Source organism: Diplotaxodon limnothrissa, linkage group LG12 (genome assembly GCF_057381915.1).
Source record: "Diplotaxodon limnothrissa isolate DT_005_m linkage group LG12, D_limnothrissa_male_GT1.1, whole genome shotgun sequence".
In the NCBI taxonomy this organism is placed as follows: Eukaryota; Metazoa; Chordata; class Actinopteri; order Cichliformes; family Cichlidae; genus Diplotaxodon; species Diplotaxodon limnothrissa.
In genome coordinates this window covers 36,505,725-36,527,006 of record NC_140607.1, presented here as the reverse complement: position 1 = coordinate 36,527,006, position 21,282 = coordinate 36,505,725, and the positions used below count along the sequence as shown (strand labels likewise).

The 21,282-nt window shown below is 39.5% G+C and overlaps 1 protein-coding gene across 1 annotated transcript in view; it reads right to left on the bottom strand.

Moving 5' to 3' along the window:
- Window positions 1–21,282, bottom strand: part of cfap299 (cilia and flagella associated protein 299) — a 75,983-nt gene extending 54,701 nt beyond the window's left edge. The window contains exons 1-3 of the mRNA XM_085366906.1: window positions 21,175–21,282; window positions 18,887–19,029; window positions 2,535–2,625 (exon numbers count right to left, since the gene is read on the bottom strand). Coding sequence (XP_085223032.1) covers window positions 2,535–2,625; window positions 18,887–19,029; window positions 21,175–21,282 — 342 coding nt within the window. The remainder of the gene's footprint in view (window positions 1–2,534; window positions 2,626–18,886; window positions 19,030–21,174) is intronic.

Genomic DNA, 21,282 nt, shown 5'->3' with positions numbered 1-21,282 from the left:
AAAAATAAGAAGAGGTGGGAAAATATGTCAGCAAAACAGAGGTAGGGATGTAAACTGTAACGGTTTGCTTGTTTTTATTATGACTCTGTTTTCTGCATGCAGGAAGAAATAATACATTTTCACTGGATGTTTCTGTGAAAGAAAAAAGTTGGCTTAAGTTATTAAGGGATAAAAGAAAGGGGAGTGGGGGCTTTTACATGGTAGGGTTTACTCTGTTAACAACCAGCAGGGAAGCTTTTGGTGTTACTACTCCTACTCCCCTCCATGCACTTCATGTGATCTCATAATTGCAAAGCCCACAGGGGCAGGTAAATGGAGGTCAAACAAAACTCCTTTTTGTTACTCCAGCATCTTGGAAGTGAATCGTTTGAAGTCTATCAACACTAACACTCCCTGCAGAACAATGCAGTGTACATGCCCTCAAATGGTCCACATTCCTTTCATCATATAAGTAAAGACTGAGAATTATGTTAAAAGTAACTGTTTGCAATGAAAATAGTCAGCTTCATGGTCACGAGCTGAAATCTTTCCCTAGTGCATCTAGGTTTAATTAAGCATACAGGTTTTGCCTGTGATCCAAAAACATCTCACTCAACAGCTACGTCTGAGACTGGACAGATGGGTAAGTAAAACCCAGAAATAAGCAAGTCCTGCCACTTAGAAACCATCTTGGTAACACAGTAACACTTCCAGATAGTTATTTGGGCAGTTATTTTGAAGGCTCAGTCAAAATAATGCATCCAAAGAACAGTTATGTATTAGGATATGAAAGAATATACTGAGAGGAGAAAAACAAATGCAAGAAACCAATGAAGTTCGGTATAAAAAATTAAAACTGGGTTTTTGAACACAGTTTAGTGAACTTTTTTTTTTTTTTTAAACAGAAACACCAGAGACTATAGAAATAAAATATCATTGTCGTCTTCAGATTCTGGTTTAGAACCAGACTCTCTAAGCAGGACAATTGCAAAAATGTGATAATGGGATTTGAAATTTATAAACAAAAAACAATTCAGGTAGTTTCAATTCAATAACGGCATCGCAACCTACCAAGAGCAGCACAAATCAGTGGATCGAAAAGTAGGAAACCTTTTAAGGGAGGGAGCAAGTATTGTACTAATCAAAATAACTCTTTGTAAGCTCAGGGTTTACAGATATGTTTCAGTCTGTACACAGCACAGCAATTCAGACTGAATAGAGGCAGCTATAGAAGAATGCATTTTTGATATAAGGGGAAATTCACAAAATATTATTAACAACCTTGACAGCACTGTTTAATCAGAAGACGAGCATTACTGCCCATATGGAAAAGATCTATATAAATCTTGTAAAGTTTGTATCTGTCTTGTGTGAAACTTGTATGAAAAGCATATAAGAGTGAAAACAGATATAAGATCCCTTGAAAAATTATATAATGAAACTTGTATGTTTTGGATACTTACTAAAACAATGTATGAAAGTAATGAGGAAGTGGCCACTTTCATGAGTAATCACATATAAGTTTTTACTATTTCTTTTCCATATGGGTGAGGACCAGAAATATGTGGGGCTCAGCTCTAAACATTCACGCTGAATACAAAGTCACAGCGCTGAACCATCCATGGCTACATTAGGCCTAAATAGGAAGTGCTTGTTTCTGAATTACATTCAGTACAATTTAAATACTTTCCTTCCCACATTTTGCACTGTGAAAGAGAAACATTTAGCAACTTAATCTCTTCAACCACGATTCCCCAGAAAAGATGTGTGAAAAAGATGCAGACGCCATGAGACAACCTTTCATATGAATTCCAAAAATCCAACTCAAACTACCCCTAACCCTATGTGAGTCACCCAAAGACCTGCTGGATTGACGTTAGAAGTACACGATCACAATAAAGTTAACAAAGTGCTTCCCAACTTGAGAAATTTGACCTTCGGCACAAAACAAGAATGCAGTTTTATGACTCTTCAACTGAAGGCCTTCATTTCCATCGCATTTGACTAACAATACATCTGGGCCTTAAACTCGGTGTGATTAGTACACATAAAGTAACAATCTCGGGATAATCTTTACAGGTGAAAGGTTCTCCAAGGCCCACTTTAGTCCAAGACTAAATTTACTGGTTATCTGCAAAAGGACATTAAAACAGCAGGTCTGGGTAGGGCTTCGCTCACTTCACTAGCAAGACTAATCATTCCATTTTATTGTGCAATGCCAGATGAAATACTGAGCTGAGCGTGTTCCCCTAAAAGCTTATATAACTTCAAGTCGGCACCACAGCCCCACAGGTGAGGCCCCCTTAGAAACGATCTTAGTGGTTCAACCCAAAAAGCAAACTTGGGACCAGGTAGTTTGAGTTTTTGTAAACAAAGTTTTATGGATCAGAAACGGGTAGGCAGCCGGGTCTCATGGTATTTGGGAAGGAACTGGGGAGGGCATTTCCACTCAACTTGACACAGTATGGATTTTGTTCCCATCCTAATGGAATTGCAGAAATATTTGAGGGGAATCCCATTACGTAGCAATTGGAGTGCTGTAATAATGTACTCACAGTCATTTTCCCACTGCGGTTGGCCTCCTCTCGCTCTGCCAGGGCTTTCAGGAAGTTATCTTTGAGTTCTTTTCCTGCACTTGCCAGTGTCCTGGAAAAGACAACACTCAAACGGTTTGAAATGTTTCTCTTAACCTGAAAAAAAGTCACATGAAGCCTTAAAGGTTCTTAATGGAAGCTTTTCACCTTCGTGTTGCTACAGGGCAGTCTGAACCCCTTCTGCTCTAACATGAGCAAATAATCAAACATTATAAAGAAAAAGTGAATTAAAAATTGGCCATTGATTTGTTTTTTATCTCCTTTGACACTGTAGAAGAGAGATATTTCCGCTCTCTGTCTGCATGACTTTCCTTTCAATTTGCAAGTATAATCCCGCAGACTCAAGCCAGCATCTAGTATGTCATCCACAGCACTTCACCAAAGCTTATCTAGCTCTGAGAACGCTTCCACATATAAATTCTTAACGGAAGGTATCAAATTAAGTTGTTAATAAGTAGGGGTTTTTATTCTAAAATACATCTTAAATGTACAAAAATCAGCAGAACGTTCCAGCAAGATGCTATTAATCATATCTGAGTTCAATGACGTTTTACTTTTTACACTTAGGCCAGCCTGTTTCCATGGAGACTTGTTTCTGGCGCACACAAACGTATCCACACCTGAAAAAACACTGGCACTAATATTTGAACAGTTAACACTGCAGTATGAGCAGCAGAACTTTGGCACGCATCCAGAAGCGACTGTGCAAAACATTCATCAGACCCACACCAAGTTAACATCTTAAAGGCAGTAAACAGGCCATTGGTGACTTCTCAGTTGTGGTAAAACATGAAGAAGAAAGAATGTAAATTAAAAAAAAAAAAAGAAGAAGAAGCAGAACAGCCTTTAAATAAGCTACAATAAAGTAGAACGTGCAACTCCGGTGTTACTTCAGCTTTCTGGAACAGTGATGAACACAAACAAAATCTGAAATTCTCGACAGATTTCCCATGAGTGCATTATGCCCAATTTTTCAAGTAGTGTTGAGTTAAGTATTTCACTTATAACGTGGAACTGAACTATGAAGATTTTTAATATTTTTTCACCTAAATTCAACTTTATATTTATGCAGTTTCATCTTCATTTGTAATGATATCATCAAAGCCCATTTCCCAACAGTGCATTGTGGGACAAATTGATCCATTAAAAATGGTCGTTAATCAACTCAGAAAATATTTAGTTAAACAGACCAAACAAACTGTTCTTTCTTCTTTAGTTAGTTAAACAGACCAAAGTAAGCTTTTTTGCCATTATTTTTTATTTTTTTGCAAGGAGTGAAAGTATTTGGACGAGATGGCGGCGCGCTAACGCCATACGGATTGGTTAGCAAATCTGAATTTATAAATGGAATGGGTTGAATGCACAGACGCACATGCTAACCATTGCTAAGTAACTCACTAATAAAATGGCAGAATTTCACTCACTTGGAGTGAGCAGAACTTCTTGGATGGTCTGTACCATGTAGCTATATGTATTTTTGTGGGTTTGATTTTATTAGTTCCACTGAGACTTAATGTCTCATTTACAAGAGAGACCTAGGCAAACATATTAGGATTACAACAATAAAAGAAACATTTGTTTCCGTGTTCTGCTACTGGAAACTGAATTTCCCGGAGGAATCTACCTGAGCGATTAATAAAGTTCTATCTATTAAAATAACTAAAAATAATACCTGGGTGTTATTTTCAATTCTTTAATATTAGTGCTTATATGGGTGTCAAGTTTTAGATCCAACAGAAAATTCTTACTAATCTGCACCGAACCACCTCTTGACATGGGCTCATCAACCAATTTGGAACTTTTAACCAAGACTGGATATTTAGAAAATACTTCCAGTCAACAGTTACTCAGTGTCAAAATGTTTTCTGGGCACTTGTGCGCTATATTTTATCTGTGATGTGAGCTGGTCTTCATTTTGCCGAAGCAGCACCTTTAACTTGATTTGGATCTTGGGAAAGCAGACAAAGGCACATCTCATTCTGCTGGTTATCTGTGCTGGTGTGGCCGAAAAACGTGCTATGAGCACGGAGAGAATTACCTGGTTGTGAGGAATAGATTTCAAACCACAGCGTCAGCATGAAATTTGGGACACAAAGGCAGATGTTTGCCTTCTGTGTGAATAAAAATTGCTAAAAAACCTCAAAGGGGACACTCACCAAATTTAAATTAGGTATAATTTTTACTTTTGTAGGAGGAGTCACTGAATCTTTCTCAATTAAGGATCTGACTGAATATGCGGTCAATTCTTTTAGTAGGTATATTTGACACATAACAGAACCAAACAGTGTACTGAGGTTCAGTACTTGGATCTTTACAGGCAATGTGAAAGGAAGTAATGATCCCAAACGTTCCTGCAGACACCTGTGAGTTGGTAATAAATCTGTTTCTTCCATCTTGAATCCAGTTCTGTCTGCTTCACTGTCCAAAGAGCAGACAGGTTCAGTTATATTCTACATTAATGGCTCCTCAAATTCACTTTCCATTCCCAAAGCACTTTAAGAAAGCCTTAACATCCACAACAAGCACAGACAAACAGGCAGTTTCTGCTCTTAGATTAACTTGACATTACAGTAAAACAGAACAGAATCTAAATGTTTAACTTTACTAGAATTTGGACCAAGATTGTAATTTATACTAGTCATTTGGCCAGTACCCCATAATGAAAGTCTTAGAGGAATCACACAGTGGTAAAAGTGCATGGACAGCACATACTTGGAGGCTAGAAGCTCACTTCATCTTCTGAGTGAGTGAAGGATTGCTGCTGGGTCATGGGGACTGAGGCCCCAAAGTAAACACAGGTGTTGCGGAGGCAAGTGACTGGGGTTACCCCATCCAGTAGCTAAAGCAACACACACAGTCACGGAGACTTCAGTAAGTAAGACTTCAGTAAAGCATATGGACCGGACCGCTGAGATTTTGAGTTTCCTGTCAATTAACAAATTTCTTATCAAGCCTCATTTAGGAATAACAAGAATTTCACTATTAAATGATGCTGATTAGTGGCTAATGACTAGGCATTACTCTCACAGTGATCCACCCATGTGCCCCCAGTGTCTTGTTTTTGGATTGTGGTCATGCAGGTGGTCCATGGAATTCAAAGAAAAGAAATGAGGGAGGAGGTGAGCAGTTATTATCTGGCTTTGTGAAAAAAATAAATCTGTCTAAGAGCATTTGTACGGCAGATATGAAATTACTTTTGCAAAGAATATGTGTTGGTGTGCCAGTTCAAAGGGGGAAAGGCTAGAAAACATCATAAATCTAATTTTGGACGCTATGCAAGTGTCAGCGTATCTGCGTCTTTAACACTTGGACAGTTTTTCCTGAGTTGGGATTTCAAAATCTTTTAAGACCTTGCTCGCCAAAACGAAAACACTACTTTGCTTGTACAAATTTTCCTAACAAGAACTCTTATTATTAAAAAGACACCGATTAAACGGGGCTGGATTAAAACACTGCAGGGGGCTGGGTTAGTGGTGGTGCGGTTTAAGGTACCAGTGAGACAACGAAATATGATCCAGGAAGTCCAGTTGAAGTAGTGGCCTTAGCGGCGTTAAAAGGCTTATCGGATGCCAAACACTGCACAGCAGTGTGTAATGCCCACAGTCGGGACTTTACAACTTTGACCATTTTACAGTTGTAACTTTATCTCTTGTTAGGAAAACAGCTCAAGCCATCTACCAATTCTATGCACTTAATATTATTATATATACCTGAATGAATTTAACTGTGCACAAGTCTTTTAGATGACATTGCAGTTTTGTTTTATTCTTTATTTTTGTAACCTGGCACGGCTGGTGTAGCTGGCTTGATGACACAAGTGTGCAGTCACGTTGATCTTTACCACCATTCCAATGACATGTCTGTGCAAGAGCTCACTGCTAGCGTTCTTTCTTTGTATTTTTTTTAATGAGCCTTTTGCATCAAAGATTGATAAACATTTTTTGAAGTTCATTTAGTTGTGGTTCTGACACTGAAATGCTAGTTTGTAAGTCCATTTAAATAAGTGAGAAAGTAGCTAAAACAGTATGCAGTAGAAAATGCATATGTGGGCAAAAATGTTTTGTTTTTTTTAAATAGCTAGCAATCCTAAAGCATGAAACAGAAAGAAAAACACATCCAGAGCGAATATCGTGCAACACTACCTACTGACAGCATCTCATAACAACCACACCCTCCAGATGTTGCATTGCAGTGTTCAGTAAAAGCAACGACAACACCTGCCATGAAGTTAACAGGGTTTCCTGTTAACTTGACTGCAACTCAATAAATTATGAAATACATGAAAATATGACACAATCAGAAACTCAACAAAAACTCCTGGTCGCTGTGTTACAAACTGGAGTTTATGTAATGTTTAGTTCACCTCTGCTGGGGGTGAACAGCTGTTACTGCATAACCAATATCTTCCAAGTGTGTTTATATATGTGTAAACACACCACTGCACTGCATACCAAAACCCAGACGGCTTCTTCCTGAGCTGCAAGGTTCTTAAACTGTTGTTTTTACACTATTTATTCTCATTAGTATACACTGACTAATCTTATTGGATGCACTGGAGAATTCATGTTTTCATATTTCTAATATCTTTTTGGAAAGAGCATTTGATTATGTATACTGTTTGATTGTACAAAAACAAATCTGACAGTCCATGTTGTTTGTTAAAACAACAGAAAACAGTCGGATCTTATTCTGTCATCCCGTAATTCTGTATTTTCTGGAGCTTTGTCAGCTGCATTACAATTATAGATTCTTATATATAATTTCTCATACAGCTTGGCCTTAGCAAACAAACAGCACCTGGAACCCAAAAACTGGAAAATACACACATACGTAAATCAGCAATGTTCTTATAGTGTGAGTGTGAATGTGAGAGAAAGAGAGAGAGAGTGTGAGTCTATGTATGTCTTTGTCACAAATGTACTTGATAAGGGTGGGAGCCTGCCCCCAAACCCAAGGCCAGAGGCAGACAGAGATGGAAACAGGACAACCACGCCAACCACAGCCCCCAGGAGTACCAAAGACCTGAGACCACACATCCGTGCGTTCATCCAAGCAAGAGAAGGAGGTAGGCCCCAGATGGGGAGCCCAAGGCCAAAGGGTGAGAGTCCTAGAGAACCAGAGGCAACGGGCACCCTGGTACGATTCAAGGGCCCCAGGTGCCCAAGAACCACACAGCACCCGGCAGAGAACCCCCCCCCCCCCCGCCTTAATGGGCCAGTTACGTACCCCGGAACCAACAAGCATCTGTATCCGGGGGAGGGGCAGAAAAGTCCAGCAGGGACTATGTCCCACAGGGGCCAAGGCTCAGGAAGCCCCAAACACAAGCCCAGCCATGGACACACGCTCATTCAGTCCACTCACTCACTCTCACTCACCCACTAGAGATACACAGTGAGACTTTTTTTTTTACCACTAAAATATGCTGTAGTTTGGACCACCAAATAATTTAAATAAAAAGGTTCATACCCTGCAAAAAACAAGCAGATACACAAAATTACTGTCAGATTCATGAAGTTGTGCACTGGCCTATTTTGTTCTTTCCACTATACGCAAGCTAGCAAATCAAAACCAACAGGCATCTGCAGTAGCATGAACATGCTACCCATATACTGCCCTGCACCCATTTCTTTATTTAGGAAAACATGTTTACCTCTAGCTCAAGTGGAGAAAATGGTAACAGCATTGTAAGAGAGTACGTCTAATGCAAGAAAACAGCAGAAAGTCTGACAGAAGAAACTTAAATAAGTGGACTTCGGAGCTGACAGGATGAGAAAAAAAACCAAACAAGTTTTCTGGGAAAATAATATACTGTAAGTGATGACATCCACAAATAATTTGTCATTTTTAACAGAAGATACGATAGTTTAAGATAAGACCAAGAATACTGTAACATGCTTAAATTAATTGGTTAAAGCCCATATCTTTCCCTTCAGTATATTTTCTTTACGTCCTATTTTTTAAAATAATGACTCTATTCTTAAAAAAAACTTTGAATCCTAATTTTTATTGATTTTATAACATTTGTTTTGTTTTATTCTAGGCTTGTGAAATTTTATCACACTCAATAAATTTGATCTACAGCTAACTGTCTTTCATGTGTGAAAAGTTGCTACAGGAAATATTTCCCACCATTGACTGTCATTAAAAAGTTCTTTCTGGAAAAGTGGAGTAGCATTCCACCTTAATTTGGAATCACTGGTTTGCAAATAAATATGCAGCCACTGGACGAGAATTTGATCCAATGACAGGTAACAGATGTGGTGCTATAGAATAATTCCTTATTTTATTCTTAGGAAAGATTAGCAGATTGAAGATTTCATTAGCCTGCAGCTTTCAACAGTGTAACAGATGGGAACTTTCAATAGTACAGTGATTTCTTTAGAAACAACACATACTGTACCAGAATATTTTTCCTCGGCATGATTGGGAAAATGAATCTTATGGAAAATATTATTTTGGGCTGGTGGACGTCAAGGGAAATTCCACACAGCATGACAATTTACTTTATTTTGGGGGGGTTTATAAAATCCTCTGTCACCTCTGATTACAATGAGCTGAATGTATCAGTTACACATGTGGCATACATGATATTATACCTGACTTTTCTTTGTATACTGTGGCCACCTTGGCTTTCGGAGTTGTGGGGGTTACATATTGTGTACCGCCTGCCTAAAAAGTACTTGTTTCTAAATGTGGATCAAAGGAGTCATTGTCATTTCTTTTCAGCGGAGCTCATATTAAGATGTATTCCATTTGGGAAACATACAAAGCAAATCCTCTGTAATCAGTGAAGGATAATGTCCTCCAAACAACAACAGAAAAAGAGTAAGACTACAATGATTCAAATCCATGTTTTGAATTTGAATCCGATGTGTAGATTTAAAGAGAGCAACAGGAAACGTGAAAGTTTTGGAAAATCTACCCAATTGTTAGTCCTAAAATGAGAGGGCGAGCTCTCATCCTTGAATGACTTTCTGCAGTGCACATGTCAGCAATGTGGTTTCTTCCTCATCAGCTTATTAGCTTACACTGTAATCCAAAGCAACACATATGAAATCATTTAAAACTATTTTTCAACCAATTTCAGCTGCTGATTAGTGAAGAATTTCCTTAGCACCAACTTTTTTACAGCAGATTTATGGTCCTGTGTTGGTGTCCATTTGCACTTCTACTGAAACTACCCAAAGAGAAGGATAATAGGAATCACACCAACAAGCAAGTAGACTATTTCTAAGAAACTCTTCGTCTTCTCTGTAACACAACCAACACAAACATAATTAAGAGTAGAACTTCAGCTGCTTGATGCTTTGGCAGTGCCTCCAAGTGGCAGTGGAGAGCTTCAATATGTAGACATGCTAGCACTGACTCAAGCAAAGCAGTGCCACAATGGAGCCTGCAGAGCTCTATTTTTAATTTCTTCTTATTTAGCAGTGTAACTACTCAGGAGCTGGTATTTAAGTTTGCTTATCTTCTAAACTGAATTAAAACAATTAGACACTCCATTAGTCTTTGCTTAAACTGCTAATCCTATGACCCAGACACAAACAAGCTGCGGATGGATAGATGGATGGATGGATGGATGGATGGAAACTAAAGCAATTCCATCAGATCTTGCCTGATGAATCCATAACAATACTCCACCAACTATAGCATACATAAATACTAAGACCTTATGATGTAGAAAACTACTTGTATACATCATTAGGGCCGCTAAGCTATATTATGAGTCAGATATTATGAATCACCAGAGACTGAATCACTGTTTTCTATAGCTTTAAAGCAATTTGTTTGCACAGAATAATAAAAGTATTGTTTTAAATATAACTATATATTTATTTAAGGTAGCTAAACTTTTCCTATGCTTCACTCTATTTTTTAAACTACAACAGCAATGTGTTAGGATATTAAAGTTACAGAATTTAAAATTTGCCGTCATCTCTTTTGCAAATGTTGACATGGACACTAATGGAAATATATGTAAAACACTAAATACTCTCAGAGTATTATTGTTAAAATTTGGCTTGTTTGGAAAACTCCAGGAAAGCAAGCGAGTGACAACACTTTGATGCACTGTGTTACAAGTAGCAGTAAGCAGGTACATCTGTTTTATTAATCATTAATATGATACACGAAAAGAAAATGTGGAAACATTTCGGTCAAATGACAGCTTGTTATTTATTATCTTTTGCACCAGCTGGTTAAAAAGTGGCATATATTTTCATTTGTGAGGTGCATGAAGGGATGTGGTGGCAAGCTTAAGCCTTGCAGGATGTCTGTCTCTGGACAGCTCTTGCAGTGGAGAGCTCCAAATTTACACACCCGTCCAAAATCACAAAGTGCAAGCAAGGCAATTGGCTTGACAGCACATGTAATAGAGACTGCAAAACCTCGTCGCCCAAGGGCCCTCACCAGAGTAGCAGTGGAGGAGAGTGGCGGGGGGTTTGGCTCTCTTAAAAAAAAAAGAGAGAGTTTGGGATCAGCTTTGTGAGGCTTCTCATGTCAGTCACATACACAAACTTATTTTTGCTAAGTATCTGGAGGTTGGATCCGCAGTGAAATGTGCAGTGTGCGTGTTCGTGGCACTGGTTTTACTTGGCACCACAAATGATAGCTCACTTTTAATATAGAGTAGAGAGTTAGAGAGCGCAGAATTCTTGAGGCAGACTGTAAAAACGTAGCAGCACAATGGACAATGAGCGTGGCTGTGGTTTGGACTGTAGGAAGATCGCGGGGAGCCTGATGGAAACCTCGCAGGACTGCCGTGAGCACGCGAGGTCAGGACATATGCTGACATGGACTTCTGAGCCCGAGTCAGAGCCAGAGCGGAGGGAAACCGAGGCCTCACGTCTGTTCAGCAGCGCTCTGCTGCTCCTCTTGTTTGTCTCTGAATTTATGTCAAATGTTAGTCCTGCCTGATGCAAAATGCAACACTAAGACCCCAGACATGGATGTATTCTGCACACATTAAACACAAAGCAGTTTCCAAAGTGCAGCAGGTTGATGATATGAGTACGAATATTTGATAAAGAACACAACACTACATATTCATTAACTGAACTATTTGGATAGGATCTTAAAAGGCCAGCTTCGCTATAATAGTTCCTTTTGGCGTGAACTGGATTAAGAATACAAATTCAGCACAAATGTCTCTCTCCAGAAAGCACACAAAAAAAGTATCTACAAATCTTGTTAGCAGCTTCATGTTGGAGCTTCTTTACTTGCCTTCACATGGTGAGAGGTACAGTAAGGGGTAGGGCTGGGCTATTCATCTGATTTTAATTTAATTAACCATAACTTCCAATATAAAGAAAACAAGACATTTGGGATAAAAATATTGCTTTTTGCATTCGTTTCCACTGCAAAGCTCTCTTTTATTTCATGTCATAAAATCAAGCACACCCATTTCCTTTACAGAGGAGTGCATTTGCCTCTCCCTAAAAGCCCAACTCAGTCACCAGCACAGAGTTCAAGGAAGCCTACTTTAAAAAGATTTCTACATTTACAAAGAGAAGTTTCTTTTGGAACTTCAATAAGTTGTTGTTCACTATCTTTTTTTCAAAATCTATGAAGCCAGAGATATAAATGAAATAATCTGACAGCCATGCATCGTGGTTAGATCATGTTTACTTCTGCACAGGGACATGTTTGCCATTTAGATCCCTTATATTCAAGATTCAAGTCAGTTATCTCCAAAACTAAGCAACTGACAACCAAATAATCTATATAAATGGAGAAATAACACTACATACCAGAGACAAAATACGTACATTTGATCTTGTGGGAAACTTTCCCTTTAACAAATCTATTTTAACATCAAAAAATGGAACCACCAATCGAAGCCAGGAGACTAAAACTATTTGCAAATTCTGATAACGCCTTTGGTTTCCCCCAAGCCAAACATCCATACAGCTCACTAAGCATCCCATTCATCCAAGTTTCCTTTTCCAAATCACATATTGAATTTCATTTATGTCTGATGAGAGCAGCAGCTCTTTTGTTCAGTCTTTTTTGTGATGTGTTGGCAAAGCCCCCCTCTTTCACAGCCAAGCAGTCAGGAGGAGCCTGTTGTTCTAAAAAATGAGACAGGGCAACAACAGGGCAACATCTGATTAGCATTCACTGCACTATCTCCACTCCCCTGGTATTTTATTACCACAGGTGCAGGGGCATTCATTGATCAGATGCACGCTATAGTTGAGGTTAGGCCTTAATTGAAAACAGCTCTATTTATACACCTGCAGGCACTAAAGGTCTCCAAAAGAGCCCAGGGAGGCTGAAGAGAAGAGAAAGGAAGGGGGGAGAAAACAGAGTAGTGACAGAACTGTGAAAAAAGACATGCCTTGGGAGACATAGGTTAAAGCCTGCAGAGAAGGCAAAAGGCATTCCCAAAACAGCATGGCTACCAAGTGCCATGAGAGAAGCATGCAGGTGCAGAAATCTTTAGGAAAGAACACATGTTTGAAGCAAACAGAAGTGATTTGTTGAAAATACGGAAAAACAATTTCTTTTTCAGCCAACAACTACATTTATTCTGTTTACCGTGCTGCTGCCAGTCTTTGTTGCCAAAGTCGTTTTTCAGAGCCTTGTACTGATTGTGTTCAGCCACATTGCAGGTGGTACTTTGCATCCTGGGGCCCATGTTTTCACAATCTGACCACAACAGGAGGTCAAGGGGTCTGTGTGGTGGAAATCCAATCAGAAAAACCACAGAGGAAAGAGAAATCTGCATTTAGACAGAGAGGGGGACGCAGCTCAGACGTGCAACTTTGATGGGGAAAGTTTGTAAATGATGTACAGCTCTTTTTCTGTCATGTCAAGGTCTTTTACAGGATGTCAAATTTCCAAGTGTGGGAAAGCTATGAAAGCTGTTAATCAGTTCAAAAGACATACGTGAGGGGGGTGAAAAGGTGCTCAGTCAGCTATAGGTTGTTGGCACCGGAGTGGGTCAGACACTGACTAATAAAAGTGTGAGAAAACTTCAAAGACAGCTGATACAGCAGATGATTATTTAAGGATTACATTTAATGCAATAAAATTAACATTAACGTTGCTATAAGCTATCACTGACAGAGAACAGAATCAGATCCCACATGGAGAGTTTTCTTTTTGAAATAATGTAACACGTCTGTTAAATACCTTTGACGGGATTAAAAAAAAAATCATTTGCTAGAGTTAAGTCAGCTCAGAAAAATATGGCATAAAATGTATGAGTGAGGCGTATTTCAGCTATGGCCCATTATTTACAGAGGCAGTTGTGTGTATGTGTGTGTAAAAGTTTGTATTCCATGACCAGTTGGACCAAGTGATTGCTGGAGATTGCAGACAGTCGCTAGTGTGTAACTGATTGCTCAACTTGGTATAAAATGTGCCAAAAACAACATTGCGATTACTTTGGTTGCTAGCATGTTGCTGCAATCACAAGTCTGCCAACACTCGCAAACACCTCGCCAAAAAGTAGTGAAACTTGAAATAGTGTGTTGCAAACCAGAAATTTGAATGCTCACATTTAAAGTAAAAGTTGCACCTACTGAAATATGCTGAATGCAGCAACAACACATTTGGTGTAAGACAACTTTGAAAGTAAATGTTTGCATACTGCATCACACTTCTCCATGTTTCATTAGAGGTAAGCAAAGAGAGTAAAGAGAGTAAACAATGAGTGTTTGCAGATCAGTCTTCTGTGCAACTGCAGAAATCTGCGAACAACCGAAGCAATCACAAGGAGTGCTTTTTGTGTAGCACCCTCATTGCGACCAAGTTCACCTGGAAACAGACAGAATTCTCCAGCAGCCAATCAACTACTGGTTTGGGAATACACATTTTGTCCTAGCAACCAGTGGTTACCAGACGGTTGCTGACCAGTCTCAAGGCCTTTGTAACTGGGACCTAAATGAACAAAGTACTCTCTAAACCTTTGAAAAAAAAGTGAAGCCAATGCAGAAGTGTGGATGTTGGGCAGTACATTCTAATGCACAACATCAGGAAACTTCTGTGGTGGTAAAAGAAGTCTAACCATAAGTACCCAGTAACCATTTTCCAGCTGAATTTATGAGTTTATGTCAACTCTGACGTGACACCTGGTTTAAAATAAACAAGATGGCAATAGCCAAAACGCAGAAGGCTTGCTGACTCAAGCCTTCAAGCAAACTAATGGGTGACAGTACGGTCAACTTTACAATATAAGCTCCTCCTTGCCTCCTTTTGCTCTCAAAGCTCTTACAAAAAAAGAAAAGAAAGAAGAGACAGTTGTTTGAAACACAGTCAACATATGAATCAACAGCTGAGAAGCTGATTATGCTGAATGAATCCTTTAAGAACACTTCATGGACAGGGAGATGGGTTTTTTTCCACGGTGACTACGGGACATAATCCATTCTAAGTGTTGTAAATCCAAGCTGACAACAGCTGCTGTCCTCTAAGAAGAAGCAAGCTAGAAATCTCTCAGAGCCGCTTAAAAACAAAAGCTTTTACAAAGATCAATCGTCCTTGGAGTATTCATTTAAAATCGGTCTGATTGGATAATGTGAAGAATCCAATTCTGTAGTCCAAACACTGTTAAGAGCTTACAAATATGATCACAGCCTTTGGAAACGGTTTCATGGATGTAGCTCTTGGAAAGGGAACAGACTACTGTGTGTATAACATCCCAATGTTCCAGTACAACATTTCCGTGGATCCTGTTGGGACAAGATGAAAGGCTTTGTGCCCTAATATCACTGTAACTGCAGGTGTGGAGGCTCCCATTTCACGAGTGTCACTGATGTTTAGGGGGCCATGGGGAGGGGGAACGACGAGACATCTGCACGTTTGGATAACCATCTGAGGGTTCAATCAAATTCAACACCTAGCAGGTAAATGTTTGGATACTCGTGTGTGTGTGTGTGTGTGTGTGTGTGTGTGTGTGTGTGTGTGTGTGTGTGTATATATGATGTTACCTGTCTGGCTTGTCATCAAAGTAGACACCACAAACACTTGGCTTTATCAAATATCTGTGTGATCACTATCCCGGGCAGTATATAGAGGACTTCAGTTTGTAGTTTTGGCTTATTTTTGTTAAGATTCTTTTTTATATCTAAATTTAAACAGACAGGGAGACCTTGTTCAAACAAAAGTCAGAGGATGTGAAGTTGATGAGCTGGTCTCATTTTCTCTGTCTTTTTAAAATAATATAAAGTGCTAAAAAAAATGCAGCCATGCAAATCAGAGCTATAAGGAAAAAAAAATCTAATTTTACAACCTGTCAGGCTTTTATTAACAGTGCAGAACTTCTGCCAAAAATGCATTTCCTTTCCAACACATGGTTCATTCAGGAAGACAGAAATTGTGTCTCATAGCCACAGGGAGAATCTAAACGATATAGTGACCTATGATGCATAAATTAAAAAACAAAACAAAACATGACTCATATACAGTTGCGGTTCAAAAACAGTAAGTCTATGTCAACATAATAATTTTTCAGTTGATATCAGACAAAGTCAAGTTACTGCTTGCTTCATTTGTATTTTTTTTTTTACAGATGAGGACAAAATTATTAGCCCCCCAATGAAGATTTCTTTTTCAGAAAAACCAAGAATTAGCAGGGTTAAAATTATTACCCCCCTGATGCTTATACTCAAGTGTGAATCCTTTTTGTTGAATAACAGCCTGCAGTCATTTATTGCAGTTTTTGACAAGTCTCTCAAACACGCCTCCTGAGCAAATCCATTCTTCTTTGGCAAATCTCTCAAGCTCCTCAACATTTGATGATCTTCTGGCATGGACCTTGGTCTTCAGTTCACCCCACAAATTTGCAATGGGATTTAAATCAGGGCTTTGTGCAAGCCGGTCAGTAACTTTAACTTTGGTCTTCTGGAGGGAGTGACATTCTCACTCATTTGCTACTGACTGCTTGAGTTTTTCTTTCAGAATCCTTCTTTCTTCACGATTCCTTCCACCCTGACAGAATTCAAGGTGTTCCAGGCACACTTGAGCATCTCTACAGCGTTTCACTGTGAGGATGGTGTCCTTTGGGTTGTACATCTCTTCCTTCTTTCTCCAAATGTAAACATTGTCTCTGGGGTCAAAGAGCTCTAGTTTCACCTCATCTGACCAAAGGACAGACTTCCAGTATATATAATCTGTCTTCAGGTTGTCCTTAGCATACTTCAGTCTGGCTTGAAGGCATCTCTTTTGCAGAAGTGGAGTTGTTTTGTTTTTTTTTACTGTGCAGGGTGCCAATGATTGTCTCCTTTGAGACTACAATTTACAACTTGGCTAAGTAATTTAGTGTCTTGGCAGATGTTCTTGGGTCTTTAGACACATCTCTCACTTTTTTCCCCCAGTCGTTCAAATCTTTGCTTCCTACCTCTGCCAGACTGGTGCTGCACTGTGTGGCTCTCTTTGAATTTCTGATTATACTTCTCGCTTCAGTTCTTGACACTTGAAAACACTGTGATAAGTTTGTATATGCATTTTCTGCTGATTTCGTTTGTGTTTAACATGATGCTTTCTCAAGTGACATCTCAAACTCTTGCTGAAGTTTTGATACTACGTAAATTGGAGAAAAAAAATCCCTTAGTCTTAACTTGATTTTATAGATTAGAGCATTGCAAAATTAAAGAATATCATTGCATGCCAGCGGTTTGTGCTATGGCTAAAAATAGCTAACGATCCCTTATAACATTGGCCCTGGTATTTTTTTTGTCTGAAAGCAATCAGAAATAACAGAAATACTGACAGAGGCGAGGCTGCCGGACACTGGCGCCACCTCTGACCACCACCAGTAGGCAACAGGTGAAGTGTCTTGCCCAAGGACACAACGACCAAGACTGTTGGAGCCGGGGCTCGAACAGGCAACCTTCCGATTACAAGGCGAACTGCCAACTCTTGAGCCACGATCGCCCCAAAATTAAAAAACTAAAGGTTTGGTGCCAACATAAGGTTTTAAAAAGCTCTTTCCTTGTGGAAGTTTTAATTCTACTACCGTATCTGTCAAGATATGTGTAAAAACAACAGTAAGCTAACCCAACAGATGGCGCTTATGTCTAAGAAAAAAGAAAAAAAAAACAGTATATATAATAAATAATCCCTGTTCATACACTGGAGTACAGCCTGACTTTGCTAACGCAGCCAAACATCAAACAAGACACAGCGGTGGGTATTTGACTGTAATATATTTCTCTACTACTGAACAGTTGTTAATCACAGCGCAGTTCTTGCACCAACCTACATGTGCAGACCCGCCATCATCTGTTTTTCCCAGACTTCAAGTCTTGGCCCACTTGAAAAAGACGAATCAAGCTAAAATGCTGAGTCCGGCAAGTTGTTATTGAGCCAAGCTTTGGTCATTAGAAAGCTAAATAGCTCCTTGTTTCCTTTTGTGTGTTTAATCTTAGCTGGAGCGGGTATAATTTATTATACAGTGAACAAAATTTGGCTGGAACAAACACAGGACTAGCTAACCTGGTTGCGCTAATCTTAAACTTCTATAGAAGCCCGATCAGTTTACCCCTCTAAAGCTTTCTTGCACGCCGCTTCCTCTTGTTCCACCAGTCGTCTGCTGCTGGGCACCGTGTCTTCGGTAGCTGATCTGCTGAGCTCCGCTCTCAGTGTTCTTGGCAACACAGTTCTCTCGGAGGTTTGTACCCACTCACCCACGTTACATACTGCCAGAGCAGGCGTTGAAAGAGAAGCCGCTCGCCCTATTACAAGTCAGTGTACCATCAAAATGATTTTGAAGTTGTTATTTTAAAAAGAAAATAGTTACATATTATTGCTTTAACAAGGGATCAAAGTCCACCAGATGGAGCTTAGGTTTTCCTTCTCATTATGCACCCCTGCAAATCTGAAACGATGTGAAACACCCCAACAGTAAAGACAAATAAATTTGCTTGACGTGAGCTGTGACACTGTTTACACAGAAAAGTTGGTACTTTGACAAAAATATGGCTCGGGATATAAGATCTGGTTAGGAATGGAAACAGCTCAAGCACAGAAACTGATTCACGGGGAGCCCCCTGGCTTCAACCGCAACTACAGAAAAAGACCCAAGGAAGAGACTGAGGATCACTCAACTGAAATATTATTCTTTCACACTAAATGAGAAGTGAATATAATGAACTACAGAACAGTAACTTTTTTTTCCCCTTTCCACTGTGACTGATTTTAAAATCCTCTGACCACATTCGGACTGTAAACAGCCTCATTTAATTTTCCAAATATAACCCAACCTCTTCTAGCATTTAACTGGTGCTTTGTGTGAATCTGTCTCTCCTGGTCAGTCGTAAGGACAACACCTCAGACAGCACAGTGGGGTCAGTGAGAAGTTAACTCACACTGGCCGGCTCCTGTCGTAGAAAGCGTTGCTCTTTGCAGCCTCTGCAGCCTGCACAGCTGCTTTCCTCTCCTCAAATTCCTCCCTGCTCAGGACCGTGCCCCTGTGGCCGTGTTCCACCAGCTTAAGGGCCAACTCCTTCTGCTTGAGATGAGAACAGAAGAAGAATCAGTGAAGAAGAGGGAGCATGCTTTACAGTCAAGGCTGGATATTGTCAGACGTTTGCAGTGCCGAATTTACAAATTGTGGCCTCTCAACTCACTAATCACCACAAGAGTACTGACAGATAAAACTTGAAATTTTCTCAGCTGGTTTTTAGGATTTACTTGTCACGCTTGTCTTTCGATTGAAAGGTGTCATTTCACTGCCCTGCCTAAAAGTATGGAAGCGATGACCTGCTCTCCGACACCACCACATTTTTAGTTTTATGGGTTCAGGATGATTTCATTCCTATTTCCAGATCTATTTCTGTTGTAAGTGTGAGCATTAATGTATGTCAGCAGGGATTTTTAGCTACATTATTCCGATCGTCACTTGCAAACCTGCTGTCATTAAAGCAAAGCCATAAAGTCATCATCTAAAAACCAAATCTCGCCGTCAAACCCAGTGGCTTGTTAGATCAAAGCTTCTGCCACATGTCCTCATACCCAAAATCCCAGCAGCCGGGCCTGTGTCCGCACCCAAGAGGAAAAGTTATATTTTCCTTCAGCTTTGATGTGGCTGACCAGAAATGAGTCTCAGACCTTTGCTGGTCCTAAAATTGGCCTGAAAATCCACTCAAACAGATGATTTGAGCGAACACACCAGGATCTACACTAATCAGCTAAGGTGGAAATCACTTTGTAATATACGGCATTTCAGAGAGAAGACCGGAATAACATGATCTGTGATAAATGGGTTCATAATTAGTGGATTTATCCAGATTTGGTCCTTTTCATCACAACTACACATGCCAGATGACCTGGGCTGAGTGTGCTGTGTCACAACACAGGGAAGAATCTGAATGATTGACTGCAGCTGATTATCAGGTCAGATAGGCGTTGTTCTCTCAATGTGGACACAGGTGTTCAAACAATTCCGCAGCAGACACATAACTCATTAGCATGGGCGCTATCTGCTGGACGGATGCAGGACTGCTGATTTCTAAAGGGCAGGTTCATTTTCAACTTATTTAGCAGAATACGTGGCTCGAAAAACTTAAGAGACCAACATGAAAGAAAGAACAAATGCGATTTAGGGCCTTTTAAAGACATATGTTTGATAATATACAGCCTGAAAGCTACTTCTCCTAAGTCTTTCGTTCATCCCTGAAAAACATATGAAAATAACTAACCCTAACCTTAGCGGAAGATAATGGATGGATGGATTATAATTTCATATACAATAGTGCTACTTGTGCAAATAATCTGTGGTCTATAGCGAGCACAACACAACAATAACAACAACAACAAAATGTAATACAGCCCGTTGTACTGTCTGTGTGGCTTTGAAACGGTACGACTGCCATGTGATACGAGTAACTGTTTCTCTACTTTATCGCATGAACCAAGCAGACTGGAGTGATGATAGCTGCTTGTTAAATTCAGAGTTTAAACCACAGACTGAATATAAAGAGTTACTGGTTTTATTCTAAACCTTGGTATGACTACCACCTAGCGTTGAACTACTGAAATTACACCAACAAGTCAAATCTGCTTTTAATGAAACAAGCGAACTAAGTCCAATGCAGAAAAAATAACAGAGAGCAGTAACAAACAGATATTAACTTAAAACGATATTTACTGTCGATGAAAATAACACTTGATGTATAGTATATGCCACAAGTCAGACAAGTGTTTGTCAACTATGTTTGGTTGATCACAGGTAAACAGGTAAACACCTTGTAAAACACCCATGAAGTTATTTTCATATTTTTAAGAGTATATTTTTAATGTCGGGATAGTACGTAGCTAAAAATGGCCAATATTTGCATAAAGCGTGTAAAATTTATTTTCTTGCTTTGCACACCGGAGCGACATTAGATGAGCAACATACCAAGAGGCTAACGTACCAGAAGCAGGTGATGTGCTAGCAAGCTAATGAAGGCAGGTTTTATACGTGGCGAATTGAAGGAGTCCTGGTAATTTTGGAGAGACTATGGTTATTTTTTAATAAAATTCACTGCTGTAGATTGATGAAGAAATTGTAGTGCAGTCAGTGCGGCTCTGAGGCGCAATGCCACAAAATAGCGGGGTGTAAGGAGTGATAGGTAGGATAAAAGTGCTTATAAAAGTTGTACTTTTCACTCACTTTAAAGTAAAACAGATCCAGTGGCGTGACTTTTGAGTCCAGGTAATCCTCGTAACATTTAAACTGTGTTAGAGAATCGTGAAAACGGCTGAATTTGCTGTACTCCAT